This window comes from Leuciscus leuciscus, assembly GCF_965113295.1.
Source record: "Leuciscus leuciscus genome assembly, chromosome: 5".
NCBI classification, from domain to species: domain Eukaryota; kingdom Metazoa; phylum Chordata; class Actinopteri; order Cypriniformes; family Leuciscidae; genus Leuciscus; species Leuciscus leuciscus.
In genome coordinates, this window is record NC_138729.1 from 50,046,790 (window position 1) to 50,068,251 (window position 21,462).

At 35.9% G+C, this 21,462-nt stretch overlaps 2 protein-coding genes and 1 long non-coding RNA gene across 5 annotated transcripts in view; 2 read left to right on the top strand and 1 right to left on the bottom strand.

Moving 5' to 3' along the window:
* Positions 1 to 21,462, top strand: part of LOC309499746 (cystatin-A-like) — a 196,200-nt gene that overhangs the window by 100,919 nt on the left and 73,819 nt on the right. The window lies entirely within an intron of this gene.
* Positions 3,228 to 21,033, bottom strand: LOC309499741 (thiosulfate:glutathione sulfurtransferase). Of its 2 annotated transcripts, XM_082171183.1 has the most exons (6): positions 20,630 to 21,033; positions 18,458 to 18,507; positions 18,385 to 18,416; positions 18,097 to 18,259; positions 3,758 to 3,859; positions 3,228 to 3,668 (listed from the first exon to the last, which is right to left on the bottom strand). In XM_082171183.1, exons 1-6 carry the CDS (start codon positions 20,781 to 20,783, stop codon positions 3,543 to 3,545), a joined length of 627 nt encoding a protein of 208 aa, XP_082027309.1. In that variant the 5' UTR covers positions 20,784 to 21,033; the 3' UTR covers positions 3,228 to 3,542. The 2 variants fall into 2 exon arrangements, with proteins under 2 accessions (XP_082027309.1, XP_082027310.1); XM_082171184.1 differs by lacking the exons at positions 3,228 to 3,668; positions 3,758 to 3,859 and adding an exon at positions 8,837 to 9,095 and having other exon boundaries at positions 18,385 to 18,507; positions 20,630 to 20,969.
* Positions 9,102 to 18,085, top strand: LOC309499753. The gene is made up of 2 exons (XR_014206324.1): positions 9,102 to 12,070; positions 12,771 to 18,085. It is a non-coding gene; the product is annotated as an uncharacterized lncRNA (long non-coding RNA).

Here is a 21,462-nt window from a genome sequence, read left to right on the forward strand (position 1 = left end):
AACATTTCTCAATATCACTCTAAAAAATCATTCTTATCTGGCTTAGTAAATATCACAGTAATAATTAACTTGATTAAATTAATAAAATCTCTGAATATTATTTAGGCTATTGATGGTTTGAGTTGAATATACCAAAATAGCCAAAAGTTAATTTTGTCTAAAATTTACAGTTATATTTAAGTTTTGTTTTTTCACTAAAAGAATTTAGTATTTGACTAACCAATTATTTATTTTTAATACACTTAATATATTTGTGAAATTTCTATCAAAATATTAGAGAATGGAGAATTAAACTGATGTTTCAAGAACGTCCTGGTTGCTTATGCCCCTGAAGGAGGGAACGGAGGACGTAGTCGACGTTGACTGACTGGGATCACGCTAGGGAGCCTATCTTCTTCGAGCATGCTTGAACGAGCCAATGCGCGCAATGGCGACGTGAATTGCATCACGCGCTCCGCCCCGCGAGACGGGTATAAATACGGAAGCCTTGTACAACCCTACAAGCCTTTTGTTCTGGTCTGGGTATTTAAGGGAAAGTGGCAGAGCAGTCTTTGGGAACCTGTAACCAGGAAAACCCCCTTGCAGTGCTGTGTCAGTGTTTTCCAGAGTCTTACACTTGGAACACACTCACACACCACTGTGTGTCAGGAATGCATTGCTTACTCTTAGAGTCATCTTTGAGTAATTGATGTCATGTATTTATTATTTCTGAATTGGCTTTTAATCATTTACTTGTGTAATTGGCATGATACATTTTTACCTGACAAATAAAATGTTATATTTGAATTATTCTGCATTATTCTGAAATCATTATTTCTATTAGATTAATGTGTAGTCTGGTGTTTCCACAAATCTCTGTCCAGGATAGATCAAACCGAAGGCACTAATGAATGGAGCATGGAGCACATCATTAAGGAGACCTTCCGATTTCAGACTATCACTGTCTTAGCACGTTGCATCTTGCGACTATTAAAAAAATTACACATTTTGTTATGAGTAAGCAGAGATCGACCGCTTAAAATAATTTGCACTGCATCCTCTGACTATTTCAGAATTGGCTAGTTTGTGATTGTGAGCACACATTCGCAACGTGACGTCTCAAAGCGATACCGGGTCCTTTAATGAATGAGTAATTGAAAGTTTGGGATACTCAGAATAATCAAAGATCTATATTTATGATTGTTTTCTAATAAGAAACACAATCTAAATTTGATTATCATTTGAAATTGGAGTCAGATTAAGCGTAGAGCTAAAGTAATATTGAAACTAAATTCTAATAATGACAGCTATCCGTGGATTATCCCGCTTATACCATGGTCATTTGCCAACATTGACAACTGACAAGTTAAAAGCTGTTAATGACGTTTGCAGTGCAATATTTGACTGTAGGTGAAATTGACGGTTGAAGTATTTTTTCAACTCGAACTTTGTAAGGAAAATTTTGTACAGATATACCTGAGGACCTTGACTTATCGTTTTTCAAAAACTATACCAGAACTATGTTTTATTTCCTAACACTCATAATTAATGCATTATGTTAAATTGTTTCAAGTGTGATTAATCATGATTTTCTTTTAGACACATGGCAGCTCATGTTCCTTTTTGTTTTATGCTTAATATGCATTTTATGGTTTCAAGCTGTGTGCCAGTTTTTTTGCCATCTAGTATCTTCTCTCAGAATGTGTGCAACTATAACAGAAATATCTTTATTTTAATTGCAAAGGTTTAAAAATATTCATAATCTGAGACTTTCAAGAAATCACTTCGGGTTAGGGTTAAAATATCTTATCAAAACATATCTTAGTCCCAAAATACCAGGAATAACCAGACATTTAAAGGGATACTCCACTTTAAAATGAAAATTCTGTCATCATATACTCACCCTCATGTTGTTTCAAACCTGTATGAATTTCTTTCTTCTGCTGAACAGAAAGGAAGATATTTAGAAGAATGTCAGTAACAGTTTCTGGTACCATTGACTTCCATAGTAGGAAAAAAATATATACTATGGAAGTCAATGGGACCAGAAACTGTCTGGTTACTGACATTCTTCTAAATATCTTCCTTTCTGTTCAGCAGAAGAAAGAAATTCATACAGGTTTGAAACAACATGAGGGTGAGTATATGATGACAGAATTTTCATTTTAAAGTGGAGTATCCCTTTAAGACAAACTCTAAAGGGAATGTAGTATAAATAAATTAAATAATTTTGGCTTTATTAAAAATAACATAAAAACTGTAAACATGTAAAAACTGGTTAAGATGTGGTGTAATATGACGTGTGATTAAGCTTTGAGATATATGACAGCTCCCGTGACAATGTTAACTGTTGCATTTTATGGTTTCTATAGCTGAATTCAAACTTATCATAGATAGATAGATAGATAGATAGATAGATAGATAGATAGATAGATAGATAGATAGATAGATAGATAGATAGATAGATAGATAGATAGATAGATAGATAGAACGACAAATAATTACAAATGAACAAATCTGATTTTCTAGCTTCCCTATATATATATAGACACTGTGATCAAAAGTTAAGAGCTTTTTACAAAGCGAACAGTTTGCATGTAATGCATCAGTGAATTTGACTGAGGATGAGAAACAGGATATTTGAAAAAGAGACACATCACTCAATGTTCTCAGTTTGAAACAGAATCCTGTTTTTTTCCTTTTGTCTGAAGAGGTTAATGGTTGAGATTTTCAGGATGTTGATAACTAGTTTGCACTGCAATATCAAAATCTAAAAAAACCTACATGAACTGGTTTTAGTGGTCAGTCGGACGTGATTGGCTTGAACGTTGGCATGTTGTTTGCAAGTGCAGCTGTTCAGATTGTGTTCTGATGATGATTAGCTATATTTTGTTCAAATGTTCATCTTATCTTGAAACAAAAAACAGTTATTATATTTAACTGCAACAGCTCACTTAAATTGGTTATATTTTACTGCATACGCGTTCAGATCTTAGAACAGATAACAGTTGGTTTCACATGTTATACAATTTATCAGTGTGCACTGTAACACTTGTAGCCTATAAACTGAATTTGTAAGAATTTTCTTAATCTAACATTTTAAAATTGTGTTCATGTAACCACATAGTTTATTAAAAGTAATTCATATTTGAGTTTAGCAATAACAACAACAGTTTATTTACTTGTACTGTATGCATGGTGATATTATTACTGGCACATTCTTGTGGAGGTGTAAATGAAACAAAGACTTGAACTGTGAAATTTCATTTCCCTTTATTTTAGAAACAGCATCTTATATAGAAACAGATCTGGAATGATGACTATTCATGTGCAATTATTTCACCTCTATACAACTTTTGTAAAAGTGGACAAAGATCATATAAAACTCATCCAAATACAATAGGCACAGTATTGGGTTTATTTTAACGATGTACATTTGAATAAAAGTTTTGTAACAGCATTGAGTAGATCACATATTTTAACCTATACAGTATGGAAGTGTATAGTATGTGAGAGAGGGAATGATACACTGATAGAGAAGATGCATTAATTCTTCACTGTGTTTAAAAGCATTTAATCGGATCCTGCTGAGATTTTGAGATCTGAATCTCGTCCAGTTCTAGTTTTCCTCCAGCGTGAGGCAGTGATTTGAAAACCTTCAGATGAACGAAGTCTCCCCCTACATCCACCTGAAGAGGTCGATAGGACACTTTAAATACACTTTCAGCACGTATCATAAACACAATATGCAGGCTGGAACGTGGCACAACAAGTTTACCTTGATGAAATAGTTGGTCCCGGCCACAACCTGTGTGGTGTAAGATTTGGCAGTGAAAACGGTAAACTTCTTTCCAGTCTTCTTTTCTGCAACAGGCTTGACCTGAGGCAAAATATGCAGAATTCATATTTAATGTAAATGTGGTTCATCTAAGCCTGGTCCGAAAATTTGCTGGGAATATAGAGATTCTCATGAGTCTATGACATATAAAGTAATACAGATTTTTGTTAACTTAATAAAAATATAATTTCTTGTTTTTCCCCCTCTCTTGATCCATGAACATGCTCTTGACATGGTTGTGATATTCACTCTTACATTATTATATATTCTTATGCTATATAGATATATATACATTTAAAAAAAATTTTTGTAAAAACCAACTGAAAAAGCCTTTCACACAGAGTATATGATGAATTACCGTGACATACTCATCTCAAATCAATGGATTATTAGTTTGTGTTCCGGTGTGAATATAGAGATTCTCATGAGTTTAGACGATGACAAAGTAATACATTAATTTTTGTCAACTTTGAAGAGACGAGAACAAAGTGTAAATAGTGAATTTTTATAAAAAATTGAATTTATTATTTTCCCCTTTTGATCCAGACATGCTCTTGACATGCTTGTGATATTCACTCTTACATTATTATATATTCTTATGCTACATAAAAAAAAAAAAAAAAGTAGTTAACTCTTTCACACAGAGTATATGATGAATTACCGTGACACATCCATCTCAAACCAACACCTACTGAAGATTAGTGTTTCGTTCAGGTGCTGAATCAGTATTTATTGTGTTTGGGTGGGAATACAGAGATTTTCATGACTCTAGAGACTATGAGTATATAAAGTAATACATTCATTATTGTTAAATTTTGCACTATTTCACTGTATATCAGGTTTAGGCAAAATTGAGAGTTTAATAATTATCTCTTTGCAGTCTATCTATTAAATTAAAGCATTCTTCCATAATACATCACACAATGCAAGTTAATTTAATATAATATAATGAAATATATAAATTAAATATTAAGGTGTTTGACTGTTTATAGTTATATTTTTTATTTTATTATATATATATATATATATATATTTTTTTTTTTTATTTTTTTTTTTACATATAACAATAACGTACACACTTCTGAATCCTAATAAAAAGCTAATAATAACTAATAAATATACATCACATGCTTTCCCACATCAGCTGACTTACGCCATCAAAAGAAAAGTCAAAGCTCCAGTCTCACCTCATCACAGATCTTCTGCACCTCTAGAGTGGCTTTATACACCTCGGAAGGCCCTATAACAACCGCTGTGGTGGCCATTGCAATAATGTGTCGTTGATCGGTGTCGAGATGTAAAAAATTGCTTTTTCAGACTGTCGCTGTCGAAATTCGCAGAAATCATTGAAACTGCAGCAGTATTTATGCTGCTTAGATCATATGACTATGAGCCATCATCACCAGAATATACCATGTGTTCAGAAGAGGCGGGGGGAGGATAAAAAAAAAAGATTTTATCAAATGCGGCTAAAACAGTAATATGATATATAATTAAATCATACATGCAGCTAATATGGTTAGTTTTTAAAATTAAATAGATTTATGATTTATAATGTTGGATCTCTCATGTTTCTATCCACTTTTCTTTTTCAAGAAAAGGTCAAGTCCAATGGTAGGCTATTTACGACTTTTACCATTTTAATTACACACTGTAATTTTCTTGTTTGACTGCTATTACTAAGTTACTTAGCATAATTATTAAAGTCAATGAATTTTGATACCAGTGCAAAACCAGCAATGAAAGTTTGAGAGGTGGTGCCCCCGCAAATCTCGCGAGAATCACGACTTGCTTTATGGCACGACGTCACATACACAGGAAAGTTCTCCGTCGCTACGACGGATCTCCGTCAATTGCAGCAAGTCTACGACGGATCTCTGTCAATTGCAGCAAGTCTACGACGAATCTCCGTCAATTGCAGCAAGTCTACGACGGATCTCCGTCAATTGCAGCAAGTCTACGACGGATCTCCGTCAATTGCAGCAAGTCTACGACGGATCTCTGTCAATTGCAGCAAGTCTACGACGGATCTCCGTCAATTGCAGCAAGTCTACGACGGATCTCCGTCAATTGCAGCAAGTCTACGACGGATCTCCGTCAATTGCAGCAAGTCTACGACGGATCTCCGTCAATTGCAGCAAGTCTACGACGGATCTCCGTCAATTGCAGCAAGTCTACGACGGATCTCCGTCAATTGCAGCAAGTCTACGACGGATCTCCGTCAATTGCAGCAAGTCTACGACGGATCTCCGTCAATTGCAGCAAGTCTACGACGGATCTCCGTCAATTGCAGCAAGTCTACGACGGATCTCCGTCAATTGCAGCAAGTCTACGACGGATCTCCGTCAATTGCAGCAAGTCTACGACGGATCTCCGTCAATTGCAGCAAGTCTACGACGGATCTCCGTCAATTGCAGCAAGTCTACGACGGATCTCCGTCAATTGCAGCAAGTCTACGACGGATCTCTGTCAATTGCAGGGTTCCCGCCTGTCCTTATCTCTTACATTCACTTTTCATAATTTTAAGGCCGTAAATATGCTTACATTTCTCAAATAGTGTAATAAATGTCTTAATTTCAGTTTGAATGTGTCTTAAATTAAGGAAAGATGAGGTGTTGGCTATATTCACCCTGCTGAGGGGGATGTGATCAAAGCCTGGAGTGGAGCCAAAGCACGTTCCTCTCTGCACTCTAAGTGTTCTGTAAGAGTCATCACGACGCCGGAATGGAGCGAATTTTTTGAGGATCAGTGCCAATGGCTGTCGTCTCGATGAGGCCTTACAGGGGAGAGTCTAGTTGACACAACCTCTGCTGACACTTCAGGGATGCGTTGTGGTCGTGTCTAGGCGCAGGTCCATCATCTGATCTGGATGCGGCCCGGTTCCGGCTGATTACAGTAAACCTCGGAATAAACAGAAAGACTAACGTTAGCATAGATGCCATTCCTCTTATGATGTAGCGAGTACATCGGGTGTTATAGGAAGTGTTCCCGGGTCTGGCTGAACTAATTTATGCAGCCTAATAATCACTTAATAATAATAATAATAATAATAATAATAATTTGTTACATTTATATAGCGCTTTTTCTGAGACCTCAAAGCGCTTCACATAGAAGGGGGGAATCTCCTCAACCACCACCAATGTGCAGCATCCACTTGGATGATGCGACGGCAGCCATATTGCGCCAGTACTCTCACCACACACCAGCTTACTGGTGGAGAGGAGACAGTGATGAAGCCAATCAGTATATGGGGATGATTAGGAGGCCATGATCGACAGAGGCCAAGGGGCAAATTTGGCCAGGATGCCGGGGTTACACCCCTACTCTTTTTCGAAAGACATCCTGGGATTTTTAATGACCACAGAGAGTCAGGACCTCGGTTTAACGTCTCATCCGAAGGACGGTGCTCTTTGACAGTATAGTGTCCCCGTCACTACACTGGGGTGTTAGGACCCACACAGACCACAGGATGAGCACCCCCTGCTGGCCTCACTAACACCTCTTCCAGCAGCAACCTGGTTTTTCCCAGGAGGTCTCCCATCCAGGTACTAACCAGGCTCAGCCCTGCTTAGCTTCAGTGGGCAACCAGTCTTGGGCTACAGGGCTACAGGGTACACTTAACTGATTTGAATAATCGGAATGTATAGTGTTTGCCAGGTTAAAGAGATGAGAGGGTTTTTTTTGTCTAGATTTAAACTGTGTCTGCTTCCTGGACAATGTTAGGAAGACTGTTCCAGAGTTTTTGTTGCTAAATAGGAAAAGGATCTACCGCCAGCAGTCGATTTTGATATTCAAGGTATTATCAACTGGCCAGAATTTTGAGATTGCAGTAGACGTGAAGGACTTTAATGCATTAAGAGCTCGCTCAAGTACTGCGGAGCTAAACCATTTAGTGCTTTGTAAGTAATCAGCAATATTTTAAAATGTATACGATGTTTAATAGGGAGCCAATGCAGTGTTGACAGAACCGGGCTAATATGGTCATACTTCTTAGTTCTGGTAAGAACTCGAGCTGCTGCGTTTTGGACCAGCTGTAGTTTGTTTATTATGCGAGTAGGGCAACCACCCAGTAGAGCATTACAATAATCTAGCCTTGAGGTCATGAACTAATTGTGAACTAATTGTTAGATATATTTTTAAGATGGAAGAATGCGGTTTTAGATTCAAAGAGGTATCAAAAATAAAAAAGTAAAAAATATAAAAAAGGTATCAGAGAGCACACCCAGGTTCCTAACCGACGTCGAAGACTTGACAGAGCAGCCATCAAGTGTTAGACCGTATTCTATTATGTGAGGAAGTTTTTTTTGTCCATTAAGTAGAATCTCTGTTTTTTCAGAATTAAGTAGTAGGAAATTACTAGTCATCCAGTTTTTTATATCAGCTATGCATTCCGTTATTTTTGTGAATTGGTAAGTTTCGTCATACACCATGTATGGTGAAAAACATCAAATTCACTTCACTTGTATAAAAAAGGGAATTTTTATGCTGAAATAACTGAATAAATAACCAAATCAACAAAAAAAACTGCTTTTTAAAATAATCTGAAAAATTTTAAATCCATTTTCCAAGTTAAACCAGATGGCCCTCTTAGTATGGTGATGATCAGACAGATGATCATTTCCTCGAAAGTTTGAGAACCGGTGCTTTGGTTATTTTTGCTGAAAAAGTAGCTTGTCACCCATTCTCACAACATATCACATGCACATATATTTTAAATGTAGGTGATCTTTTTTTTTCTTTTTTTTTATTGGTTGCAGACCACAAAGTTCATGTAAGCTCTTGCAAAGAAACAGCATACTGAATTTCACATTATCTTATTTAGAAAATCCCTATTATTATACTCTTCAACCATCATCAGTGTGGTCAATGCTCAATCATGAATTTATAGTGTAATTGTCTATTTCAGAGTGTTTGTTTCAGTTAGCTGGGAAAACATACATGAGCAACAAATCATCTAATGTGTCGCTGGGTCCATTTAGACTATAGAGTGACAAAATCATATGGCATAAAAACAAAGTGTATCATAAACAATGCAATATTTATTGAGTCTTTGCAAAATATATAGACACATTTGTGAGATTTTATGAATACATTTTTGGTCTGTGTTGTCACTTTAACAGTCAAGTGCCGTATAAATTCATTGTCATAGTCTTGTAGGTCCCTGACGGAGCTGAAATAAGCTTCATTCCTCTGTTGTCAAGTTTCATGCTCGACTCTTTCTGCTCACAGCCCTTCCCGCTGAATCCACTCGATGAATCCTCCAGCGTAATGACGGGCCCTGAGAGACAAACAGAGACACAGATGCCTGGCTTTTGTCGTTTGTGAGTGAGTGAGGATGAATTCACTGAATGATCTTGTCTTGCTTAGGTTTTTGTGATTACCGGATGAGGATTTAAATCATAAAACATAATTTAATAGCAAGTTTTATCAAGATTTTTATATTTAAATTCAAACAATTTAGAGCAAAGCATATACTAAATAAATGCAGTATAACAATGACTCATTTGATTTTATTCATTTCCAGGCTTGATCTTTTTTTTTATTCCCTGATATAGCCAGGTTTTCAATGATCAAATGAAGAAAAATAAACATAAGTTATAATTGTTAAACTGCATTATATTCATACAACCATTTGTACATGGTTTCATATAACTGATGCCACTACCTATAAAAACAAAACAAATAAAAGAAAGCAAAGGAAAAATAAATGTTGACATATGAAGAACACCAAATCATTGAGGGAAACTCTTGAATTAACCCAATAATATCATATTTGATTTGCAAAATATAATATCATATCAACATGATCAAAACTTTGCTAAAAAAAAACCCTGCTGTACTCGATCTAATACATGCCTTCTGTTGTCTGATTGATAGTTACACTTTTTTAGAAAGTAAAAAGTTGTACTATTGTACAAAAGTTCAGCTCATGGTTCACAAGGTCTTTTTGCTGTGAAATCTTAAATTTTTATAAAGTAAACGTAAGAATAACTTTGATATTGTTGGTAATATTTGAAGGTGAACAATTACAGCACGGTAGCAGTTTAGGTTTACTTGATTATCCATACATAATTTATTAGAAAAATCAAGTTCAAATGTGAGTCATGTAAAGGCGGGTGCCAGAAAGTCTGGACTAACCCTTGAGAAAACAAAAGGCTCTCCTGTAAATTAACATTTGAACTCTCTCTTGCATATGTAACAGCAACATCCACACAGTGCAGCTCACACCTCACTTTTACAGTCACATCATCTCCCCCTCTTCTCCTCCTCTCCTAAAACTCACTAAAAACCTATGCAATGATAAATATGTACAATAAAAATTATACATGTTTGGTATCATTTAAAATGTCTCAGTGCGCCTGGTAAAATGGTCTCATTCTCCCAGCCATAATACAAAGCTCCAAGAAGTTAATATTGTGTTCCCCTTGCCCTCCCCCAGCTCCTCCATTCAAACTTACTATAAGTAAATAAGTATTCTCTTCCACACACAGGTATCTAGAACCCATTCAATCACAAATTCTGATCCCACAGTTGTGAAACCCTCAATAGGGGACAAAAATCTAATTATAAAGACAGACACCACCTGTTGGTAAGCATAGTGAATTATCTGGGTTTATAAGGAAAATTAACAAAAGGTTCGGGGAGACTTCCAACTGTAGTTGTTGTTGCCAGGTAAATATTTCTACAATTCCTCGATTTCTGAATTGTTGTTATAATACTTGATTGACCAATGATTTTATTCTATGAATTGGATTTGGAATTATTGTTTTATTACCTGGTCAATAAATTGTAAACATTTGATTTTATTCTGATTATTTTCCCAAGTAGATTAAACGGACTCGTATGTTACCTAAAATCTGCATCAGATTAGTGATGACTAATATTTGGCAGTAATTCAAGTGCACTTGGTTTTGCAGAGACAAGAAGGGAATCTCCGTTTAGGGCAGCAAATGCTGTTTGACCAACCTAAATTTGGGTGTATCATACCTCTGTTTTAATTTAATGATACTTTAGATACATGAGTGTACATGAGAAATCACAGCATGGCCAATCCAAAGCTATTATAAGAGAAGTAAAGTTGGTCAACTTATATCTGTAGTAGTGGCCATACCTCTACTGAAGTAAACGATACTTTAAATTCAAGTGTATGCAAAAACCACAGGGGCTATACAAAAGTATCTCTGATTGTGTAAGCGTGAATGCGACCGTCTCAGGTATACAGCCAATTACCTGGTTGTACCACTCGTACACCAGCCAATTACATTTTTACAGTATTGATTTACACAATTACAGTAATTTGCTGTTACCAGCCAATAACAGACCGAAGCTGACGAGATTGTGATCGTGAGACCCGCGTAAAACAGAAGGCGTGAGGACCTCAAAAGCGACATAGATTCCTAATATGAACGGGTAAAATATAAGTAAAGAGTCAAAAAGAATAATCAAACATTCGCTCACATTTAATGATGCTCAGATATCATTTAAACTTTTTCATTCATGGAGTCAGATGAAATAACGAGGTAATACATATGAGAAAATGTATTTAAATTATTCTTGTGTTGCGCGAATGAAAGACAGTAACACGCAGTAACCTTCATCAGGCTTTTGAGGAAGGTTTATTTGTTCATCTCTTAGTCATTTTTGTATTGCTTTGAATTATGTGTTTTAAAACTACAGAGCTTTGATCATAAAACTAAGCATTTAAATATCATCTTACTAAGACATATTATTGGAAGATATAGAGTGATGACTGATATTTATATGCATTTTATGTAAGTAGTTTGCTGATCTCATTGATTTACATTACAAGCATCAGAATTTCATCTTTTTGGTCACTTAAATATCAGCATCTGCAGCAAAATGCAAATATCATCAGCAATTGCAAAATGTAGGGTTTTTTTTCCTCCTTAAGTGTGAGATCCATATCCTCACTATATCATGAGTGTTGGTTTGTTTATGTGTTTTGTTTTCTTTGTTGTAACATTGTCTGATTGGCTCCTGCAGGCTGATTGATGCTGTGTCCTGATTGGTGCACAGAACTTTAAAAAGCACGTCATCACTTCCTCTAGAGACAGCTTGTGTTCTGAGCAGAGAGAGTTGGAGTGTAGGCAGAGTTTGTGTTAAGAGAGTTGTGAGTAGCTACTGACTGTTTGTGTTTGGACTTTTGTTTATACAGTTTTGTAAATATATTGTAAATATTGAAGATTTGGAAAGTAAGGACTCTGATGCCATTTTTGTTTATTTTAGTGACAGGTAGTGATGGCAAAATGAGGCTTCCTGAACCACTGATACCTCGCAGCCCATTGCTTCAGCCAAAGGTTCATTACTCGAAGCTTCATTCAGCATTGCTCACTAGTGACACCTAGCTACTGTGCAAAGAAATAGCAGACAAATTCATTCATTCTGAGCCAGTGTGATTCCCTCTTTCTTGCTGTCTCCATTACCAGGAAAAAGGAAGAGTCACAAAAAGCAAACAAATCCAAAAGGACAATCCAAATAAAAAAATCCAGAGCATTCCAAATAATCTTATCTAATTAATATAACAAGACTATAATATAGCTAAGCCTACTATAGGCTAATTAATAATAACAATATACTATAACTATTCTAACCTGATAATGTAATAATATACAGCCCTAACACATATATGACACAATAACGACAATGACATTGATAGTTATTTAACTCTCTGACTCTTTAACACTACATCTGCTTTTTACTACTGCTGACAACACCCACAAGGTGGCGCGAGTTTCGAACCGCCTTTTATCCAGAAGCGACACTCAGACCGAACCGATGACGTATCCACACAAACCGAGGCCTCGTTTGTCATCAGTCACGTGATTTTCACGTTAACAACACAAGCCTCGAATCGCGGCTTCATCTGGCACGCCCATTTTTTCTCGACACACGCTCCGACGCCTCGGTTCAAATGTCACATCACTAGTGACAGGCACTTTTGAAACGTGCCTTGTGAAGCTTCAAAACCTTTGCGACTCATTTGCTTTGAACAAGTGACTCAGAGTGCGTATCAAACTGCCAATGTCACATGATTTCAGTAAACGAGGCTTCGTTACATCATTCTGTTTCGAAATATTTTGAAATTTCAATGATCTCTGTGAACTTCTTGTAGTTAAAGTTCTCTTATTGGTCTGATTAACCAACTCCATAAAACAAGGCCTACAATTCAAAAAAATTACACATATTATAAGGACACTTCATATTTAATAGTATGATGATTATTGCATCAAATATTACCTTCAATAAAACATCTGCAATTGTTTTGTAGCCTAAAATTGATGATGGCTCATAGTCATATGATCTAAGCAGCATAAATACTGTAGCGGTGTCAGTGATTTCTGCAAATTTGGACTATAAAAACACATTTTTTAACATCTTGACACCGATCAACGACACATTATTGCAATGGCCACCACAGCGGTTGTTATAGGGCCTTCCGAGGTGTATAAAGCCACTCTAGAGGTGCAGAAGATCTGTGATGAGGTGAGACTGGAGCTTTGACTTTTGTTTTGATGGCGTAAGTCAGCTGATGTGGGAAAGCATGTGATGTATATTTTTATTAGCTTTTTATTAGGATTCAGAAGTGTGTACGTTATTGTTATATGTAAATAAAATATTAAAATAAAAATAAAAATATAGAACTATAAACAGTCAACCACCTTAATATTTAATTTATATATTTCATTAAATTAACTTACATTGTGTGATGTATTATGGAAGAATGCTTTAATTGAATAGCTAGTCTGCAAAGAGACAATTATTAAACTCTCAATTTTGCCTAAACCTGATATACAGTGACAATAGTGCAAAGTTAACAAAAATGAATGTATTACTTTATATACTCATAGTCTCTAGAGTCATGAGAATCTCTGTATTCCCACCCAAACAAAAACTGATTCAGCACCTGAACGAATCACTAATCTTCAGTAGGTGTTGGTTTGAGATGGATGTGTCACGGTAATTCAACATATACTCTGGGCCCTATTTTAACGATCTGAAACGCAAGTATCAAGCGCGAAACGCAAGTAACTCTGTGGGCGGATCTCGGGTGCTGTTGCTATTATACCGGCGGGATAAATGACTCTTGCGCCCGACGCAAATCTAAAATGTGTTGGTCTGAAGTAGCTTCATTACTCATAGGTGTGGTTTGGGCGTAACGTGAAATAAACCAATCAGAGCGTCATCTCACATTCCCTTTAAGAGCAGGTGTGCTTGTTCCATGGCGGATTGCTATTATAACAGCGGATTTGCCAGGAGCGGTTCACAGCCGAGGAGACCGACGTTCTCATCAGGGCCGTAAAACACAGAGAAGTGACATTGGGGATGGAGAAACACACCCAAATTAGCTTCGGTTAAACAGGCGTATGATAATTTGGGTAAATGTGTAAGCTAGATTTATTTTTTCACATCTTCATGGACACAACAATGATTTCCCTCGTGTGTTAATATTTTTCCTTGTAATAATGTAGGCTATGGTTTTCTAAAAATGAGAACTGCTGCTTCTGTGTAGATGAGAGAAGCAAAGTGTATGCGCTTTGTGCACACGCTACATTGATTATGGCCAAGCATGCGCCCTTAAAATAGCATATGAATAACATAGTAGGGAGGTTAAGCCCAAAAAATAGGCCTTTGACTTCAAGTCATGATGCAAAGGTCGCCTTTGGTATGGAAGTACCTTAGGGTCATACAAATAAATTTATCCTAAAACACAAGTGAGATCACACTTTGTATCAGAAATAAACAGTTTCAAACAGTTTCAAAAATGGCCGCCAATGCGCCGAAAATACTCTAGAGCCCATATCTTTGCTTCTGTTATCGCTATAATGACAAATTTGGTGTCAAAGTGTACATTTTATGGGTCAAGGAATCCAATAAAATTGGTTTCAAGTTTAAAAAAACAAAAAAAAATTCCCCATACCATGACAATTGGGGGTAAATATGCACATTTCACATAATAATTGTGTCATCAGAGTGACTTTACTTATCTTTTCCTTCAAAAACTAAAATTTTGTATTTAAGCAGTACAGCTACTTCTGTACATTACATTTGTCCTAAGTAGCATGAGATTTCGACCAGTCAGGAGTAGCCTATAGCAAATCAGTTCCTGCAACAACACATCCCATCTGCACCAGGAGCTGTGACAGCTGTTGAAGGTCAGAGGTGACAGGTTAACACTTTGAGGTTCGTATGACTTTCTCATTAAATAGAATTTTTTTTTTAATGTTAGATAACTAATAACTAGCTAGCTAGTAACTTGTTAGCTTCATTATAACTAGGTCGTTAGTAACTAGTTAGCTTCATCATAACTAGCTAGTGACTAGTTAGCGTAATTTTTATTGAAGCAGGATTCCCCAGACTCTCCACCAACTCCTGTCTACACTACAATTACCATTATTTCAAAGGACTTGCCAGAACTTGTCATTTGCAAGTGTAAGACTGACTGTAAGGCACCTTGCAAATGCTGCATGCAGAGGCTCCCTTGCATGTCTCTCTGTGGATGTCGTGGCTCATGTTCCCACAGTGGTGCAGACATCTAAATAGAAAATCATCTTAGTGATGTATTTACACTAAACTATTAGTCTTCATCACTAGAATATTGTAGGTATGGCATTGCCTACTTATAAACTATGAACATAGTTATGAACTTGTTGTCTCACTAATCAGTTCCTTTGCACCCATAATACACATATTCAACACTTTAAGTTGTTATTTATTAAATTATTATTAAGTTGTGAATGGACTGTGTTTGGCATGTGTTTTTTTTTTATAAAAAATTGCATACTTCACCTCCAATTGTCATGGAAAGGACAACATTATTGTTTTTTAGTCTTGGAACCTATTTTATTGGACTCCTTGACCCCAAAAATGTACACGTTGATACCAAATTTGTCATTATAGCTATAACAGAAGCAAAGATATGGGCCTCTCAAGTATGTTCGGCGGCCATTTAAAAAAAATATGCGTATATAAGATACAAAATGTGATCTCACTTGTGTCTTAGGATAAATTTATTTCTATGGCCCTAAGGTACTTCAATACCAAAGGGGACCTTTGCATCATGACTTGAAGTCAAAAGTCACTTAACCTCCCTACTAACATGCGCAACGCGCCACTGACTTTTGACGAGGTTTCTCCTGGTCAGTGGCGGAATTGTTTTCTAAACCTGCAAAATAGCACCAGGGAACGTTTGCGCCCAAACACGCCGCCTCTTTTCGCTGAACCGACCCCGGGAGCGCAAGTTAATTTCCTAATTTACCGACGTGCGTCTGTGGAGGGAAAAGTCCGCTGTGCGTCGGGTGCAAAATAGGAATGATACATGCGTTGGTGTCCAAAGTCAATTGCGCTGGGTGCAAGATAGGGCCCACTGTGTGAAAGAGTTTACTACTTTTTATTTTATTTTATTTTTTTTAGCATAAGAATATATAATAATGTAAGAGTGAATATAACAAGCATGTCAAGAGCATGTCTGGATCAAAAGGGGGAAATAATTATATTATTATTAAAATTCACTATTTGCACTTTGTATTGTCGTCACTTCAAAGTTGACAAAAATGTATGTATTACATCATCGTCTAATCTCTATATTCACACCGGAACACAAACTACTAATCCATTGGTTTGAGATGGGTGTGTCACGGTAATTCATCATATACTCTAGGCTTTTTCAGTTGTTTTTTACTACTTTTTTTTATTTTTATTTTTTTATAGATGTAGACTAAGAAGAATATATTATAATGTAAGAGTGAATATCAAAAACATGTCAAGAGCATGTCTGGATCAAAAGAGGGGAAAAAACTATATTTTTTATAAAATAAAATATATTTTTATGAAAATGAAGTGACAATAGTACATAATGCAAAGTTAATAAAAATGTGTGTATTACTATACGTCATAGTATCACTAATCTTCAGTAGGTGTTGGTTTGAGATGGGAGTCACGGTAATTCATCATATACTCTGTGTGAAAGACTTTTTCATTTGGTGAGTTGCCACTGTTTGTGTTTGGTGTATTTGGACTTTTGCCTGTTTTCTGACACTGATTTCCCTCTCAATTTGTTCACTTGGCTTTTTATATAGTTTTGTAAATATATTGTAAATATTGAGGATTTGGAAAGTAAGGACTCTGATGCCATTTTTGTTTATTTTAGTGACAGGCACTTTTGAAACGTGCTTTGAGAAGCTTCAAAACCTTTGAGAATCATTTGCTTTGAACAAGTGACTCAGAGTGCGTATCAAACTGCCAATGTCACATGCTTTCAGTAAACGAGGCTTCGTTACATCATTCCGTTTCGAAATATTTTGAAATTTCAAGGATCTCTGTGAAGTTGTTCTAGTTAAAGGTCTCTTATTGGTCTGATTAACCAACTCCATAAAACAAGGCCTACAATTCAATAAAATGACACATATTATAAGGACACTTAATATTTAATAGTATATGATGATTATTGCATCTAATATATCAATAAAACATCTGCAATTGTTTTGTAGCCTAAAAGGTGTTTTTCTTTCTTTTTTTTATGTTGAGTTTTCCCTGCATTTACACTGTTCTGACCAGCAGAGGTCACCAGTGTGTGACGATTCGAAACTGATTAAAAGTATTGAAAAGTTGTTTCTCCCAAGACAGTTAGGTTGGTGTATTGTATTTTCTTTTTGTTAGGTTTAGGAGAGAGGAATAAAACTAAAATCGTTTTTATTAGTAATTTTGGCTTTGTCAAAAGTTGCATCCTTTTCCCTAGATGGGGTGCAACGATGAGTTATAAAAGCCTGATGTTTAAAATATGATGCACAACAAAAAGCATATTTGCTAACTATTTTTTTGTTTGTTTTAGTTTTTAGTTTTTTTTTTTTTTTTGGTCTAAAGGTTCAACAAACTGTTCCAAGTTTAAAAAGTGTGTGTGTGCCTACTTAACTATATTTTGGGGACAAATTTGTACACAGAGGTGACCAAAATCTCCTAAAACCTCCCTTTAGAGACGTCCTCATTTGTAAATCTGGTATAAAAAAAATAAAGTAATTGAAGGTTTTTTTTTTTTAATGCAGAAAGTTGGGTAGGGTTAGTGTAAAGGAATGGAATATACAGTTTGTACAGTATAAGAACCATTACGTCTATGGAATGTCCCCATTTAGATAGCTAAGGAAACGTGTGTGTGTGTGTGTGTGTGTGTGTGTGTGTGTGTGTGTGTGTGTGTGTGTGTGTGTGTGTGTGTGTGTGTGTGTGTGTGTGTGTGTGTGTGTGTGTGTGTGTGTGTGTGTGTGTACTTTGTGTATCCCAGGGTTCTTGCGGTCTCCAGCGCAGTGAGGCTGCGTATCCCTCTCATGCAGTACAGCACGAAGTCTGAGTCTTCTCTGTGAGGCTTTGTGACGCCGTAGCGCTCTCTGAACTGATCCGGGCTCAGTCTGAGGGCCTGCTCCACCTCTCCCACTACATCAACAAAAGAACTATCACTCATAAAGTCTGTGTGAGTGTGTGTGTGTGTGTGTGTGTGTGTGTGTGTGTGTGTGTGTGTGTGTGTGTGTGTGTTTGCAGAGCTGAACTGTGTGACTTACAAGGAACGTTGGAGGCTCCTGGAATAAAACCTGCTTCCAGCTCATCCGGCTCGCGCACATCGACGAGCTGGACGCTTCCAGTGGACATCATGAGCTTCAGCTGCTCGTACGTCACCACACCATCTGAAACACACAACGGATGAGTCTCGACAATCTACTGCTGGTAATTCATATTGAGTCTGTTCTATCTATTGTATATGATGCAGTTATTCCACACTCATCACTGGATATCTGACATTTTGGTTATGGATAAATCGAGATATATGAACTACAGCAGCTCTAAGTGTTCAAGTGACTTGCCAAAACTATAACTATTTCAAACCTAATAAATGTTTTTTGGGGGATTGGTACTTTTTTGTTTTTGTGAAAGAATCCTCTTCTACTCACCAAACCTGCATTTATTTGATAAAAAAAAAAAAAAAAACAGTAAAAACAGTAATATTATGAAATATTATTGCAATTTATTTTCAATTTGATTTATTCCTGTGATCAAAGCTGAATTTTCAGCATCATTACTCCAGTCTTCACTGTCACATGATCCTTCAGAAATCATTCTAATATGATGATTTGCTGTTTAGGAAACATTTGACTATTATCAATGTTGAAAAAATATTTTAATATTTAAATATCATATTTTTCTTGAAACTGTGATAAAATAAAATCATTGATGAATAGAAAATTCAAAAGAACAGCATTTATTTTAAATAGAAATCTTTTAAACATTATATTATACTGTCACTTTTCATCAATTTAATGCTTTCTTGCTGAATAAAGGTATTAGTTTCTTTAAAAAGTATTAAAGCAAAATCTCTTGCTGAACCCAAAACTTTTGAAAGGCAGTGTATGTTGTCTCTAAATACTTTATAGGACCACTTTATTTACATCCTAAACTTGATTCTACTGGTGATGGTTATCATTCAGGCCATCGTGAGAGTAAATGTGTTAAATAATGTCCTGGAAAAAATTAAATTCAGCTAAAATTTAAACCATTAAAGAGAAAGGGTATGTAAACGACAATGCTAGTAAGAGGGTTGGGCCACCTATAGTTTTAATTTTAAAATTAAGTTTCTACTTTATATTTTTTTATTATATTTAAATGAATATTTTGTGACTCTTCCAAGAGCCACTTCTTAAATTCCTTATTTTGCCCTCGGACCCTGATAAACTGTGCAAACTGTGCAGTGTTATCAAAATGTGTGTAGACTCATGGGATTCCACCCACAATAACTGCTGATTCAGTGACCTCAATCCGTTATCTTCACGTGTGTCACAGTAACTCATCAAACTAAACCAATATACTCACTGTGGGAAACAGGCTTGTTAAGTTGGTTTTTTACTACCAATTTGTTTTCCCCAAAAATAAACATAGCATATTAATAGGATATAGTTGTTATGAATATCACAAACCTACCAAGAACACATCTGGGTCGGAATAAAGAACATTTTAAGACTACATAATTTTTAGACATTGTTCATGATAATTAAACATTTATGTTAAATATGACATCTGCATGTTTTAATTGCCATGTTATTACTTGCATATTGCCATCAATATGTACATGCTGAAATACCAGTTTAAAGTGTTTGTATAAACTTCAGAGCATTTGTATATATATATATATATATATATATATATATATATATATATATAATATATATATATATATATTACAGGTATCTAGAAAAGTGCATTAACTTTAATATGCAAACTATTCTGGATAATGCAGCCATATTTAATGCAACATGATTTAATCACTGACCTTATAAAGATACCTATGGAAGCCCTTTTCTTCCCTTTAAGAAAAGACAAGTCATACATTGGTAAATTATAATTACGACATTTAAAAGGTTATGATGAGATACAAAAAATTGGAAAGTCGCGTTATTATGTCATAATTTGACTTCATAATCGTTACTTTTTATGTCATAATTTCTAGTTATGTCACAATTAGCCTATGATTTACCAAAGCATGAGTTTTCTAATGTGGCAGCATCGATCAAGACATGTTATTGCAAAGATTGTTGTTCATTAAACCGTTATTGACCCATGATGAGTCATTGACCCTACGTGCAGACTCGCATGCTTTAGGCTACTGATGTTACGCTCAATCACAAAAGGATATTGTTTCGGATACAGGCCAGTGAGTAGGCTACAAACTAAACTAGATTTTAAAACATTTCTCAGACATTTTCGTAATTATTATTTTGTCATTGATTCGGATACAGAGAAAACTAAATACTTTACCTGTATTTAGAGGTTGGTTGTGAGATGTTTCAGTCCATTTATCACAGTTATCAGCTCCGCTTTCACATTGATCTGTATTTTCTGCTGAGACAGACAGGAGCAGGAGCGCCACGAGAGCGCGCACACCTGAACTCACGCGCATTACTGTATTCATGTCTATCTTATCTAAGAGAAGATCGATACGTGCTCTTATCTACAGATAAAATTAAGTCTAAAAAGCGCAGATCTAAAGCACCGTATTGGGTTGACCATGTATCATCGTATGACAGGCGATTACACGGATCTGAGTGTCACTGAAAAAGCGTTTATTGTGCAACATGAAGCATGTTTTCCTCCAGGTGGCGCTCAGTGGCTCAAAAGCCGCTTACTCTATTGATCTGATTTTAAATATGTGGGCGTTTTATGATTTACTGGAAATGTTTCACTATAATCGTTTAAACATATTAATTCAAATGAGCAATATCTGATATAACAATGAAACTTGTTCAAAACAATTAAAACAGATCCTTATGTGGTAGGCTAATCACAATCGACTGTGGTCGGTCCATTCAAAAAATCGATGAGAAATAAAACACTTACCACGTGACTCTGCCGTTTATATTTCTACTTCTGCAATGGTCTGAACAATTTTTTACTTTTTAATAACTGCGCTAAGTAACTTTAATAGCAGTCAAACGAGAAAAAATACAGTGTGTAATTAAAATGGTAAAAGTTGTAAGTACCATTGGACTTGACCAATCAGAGCGAACACCAGGGCTACTAAGTCCCGCCCCCATTTGTTTTTTTCTGCTCAGTTTTGTACTCAGTCGTCCTGCCTCAGATTAAACTAAAAA

What these genes read in the sequence shown, in the direction of transcription:
- LOC309499741 (XM_082171183.1), bottom strand. Translation starts at nt 20,783, where the DNA reads ATGAATACAGTAATGCGCGTGAGTTCAGGTGTGCGCGCTCTCGTGGCG. An exon ending in CAACCAACCTCTAAATACAG is followed by an intron (nt 18,508 to 20,629) that starts GTAAAGTATTTA and finishes TGTGTGTTTCAG; the next exon opens with ATGGTGTGGTGACGTACGAG. An exon ending in AGAACCCTGGGATACACAAA is followed by an intron (nt 3,860 to 18,096) that starts GTACACACACAC and finishes ATTTTGCCTCAG; the next exon opens with GTCAAGCCTGTTGCAGAAAA.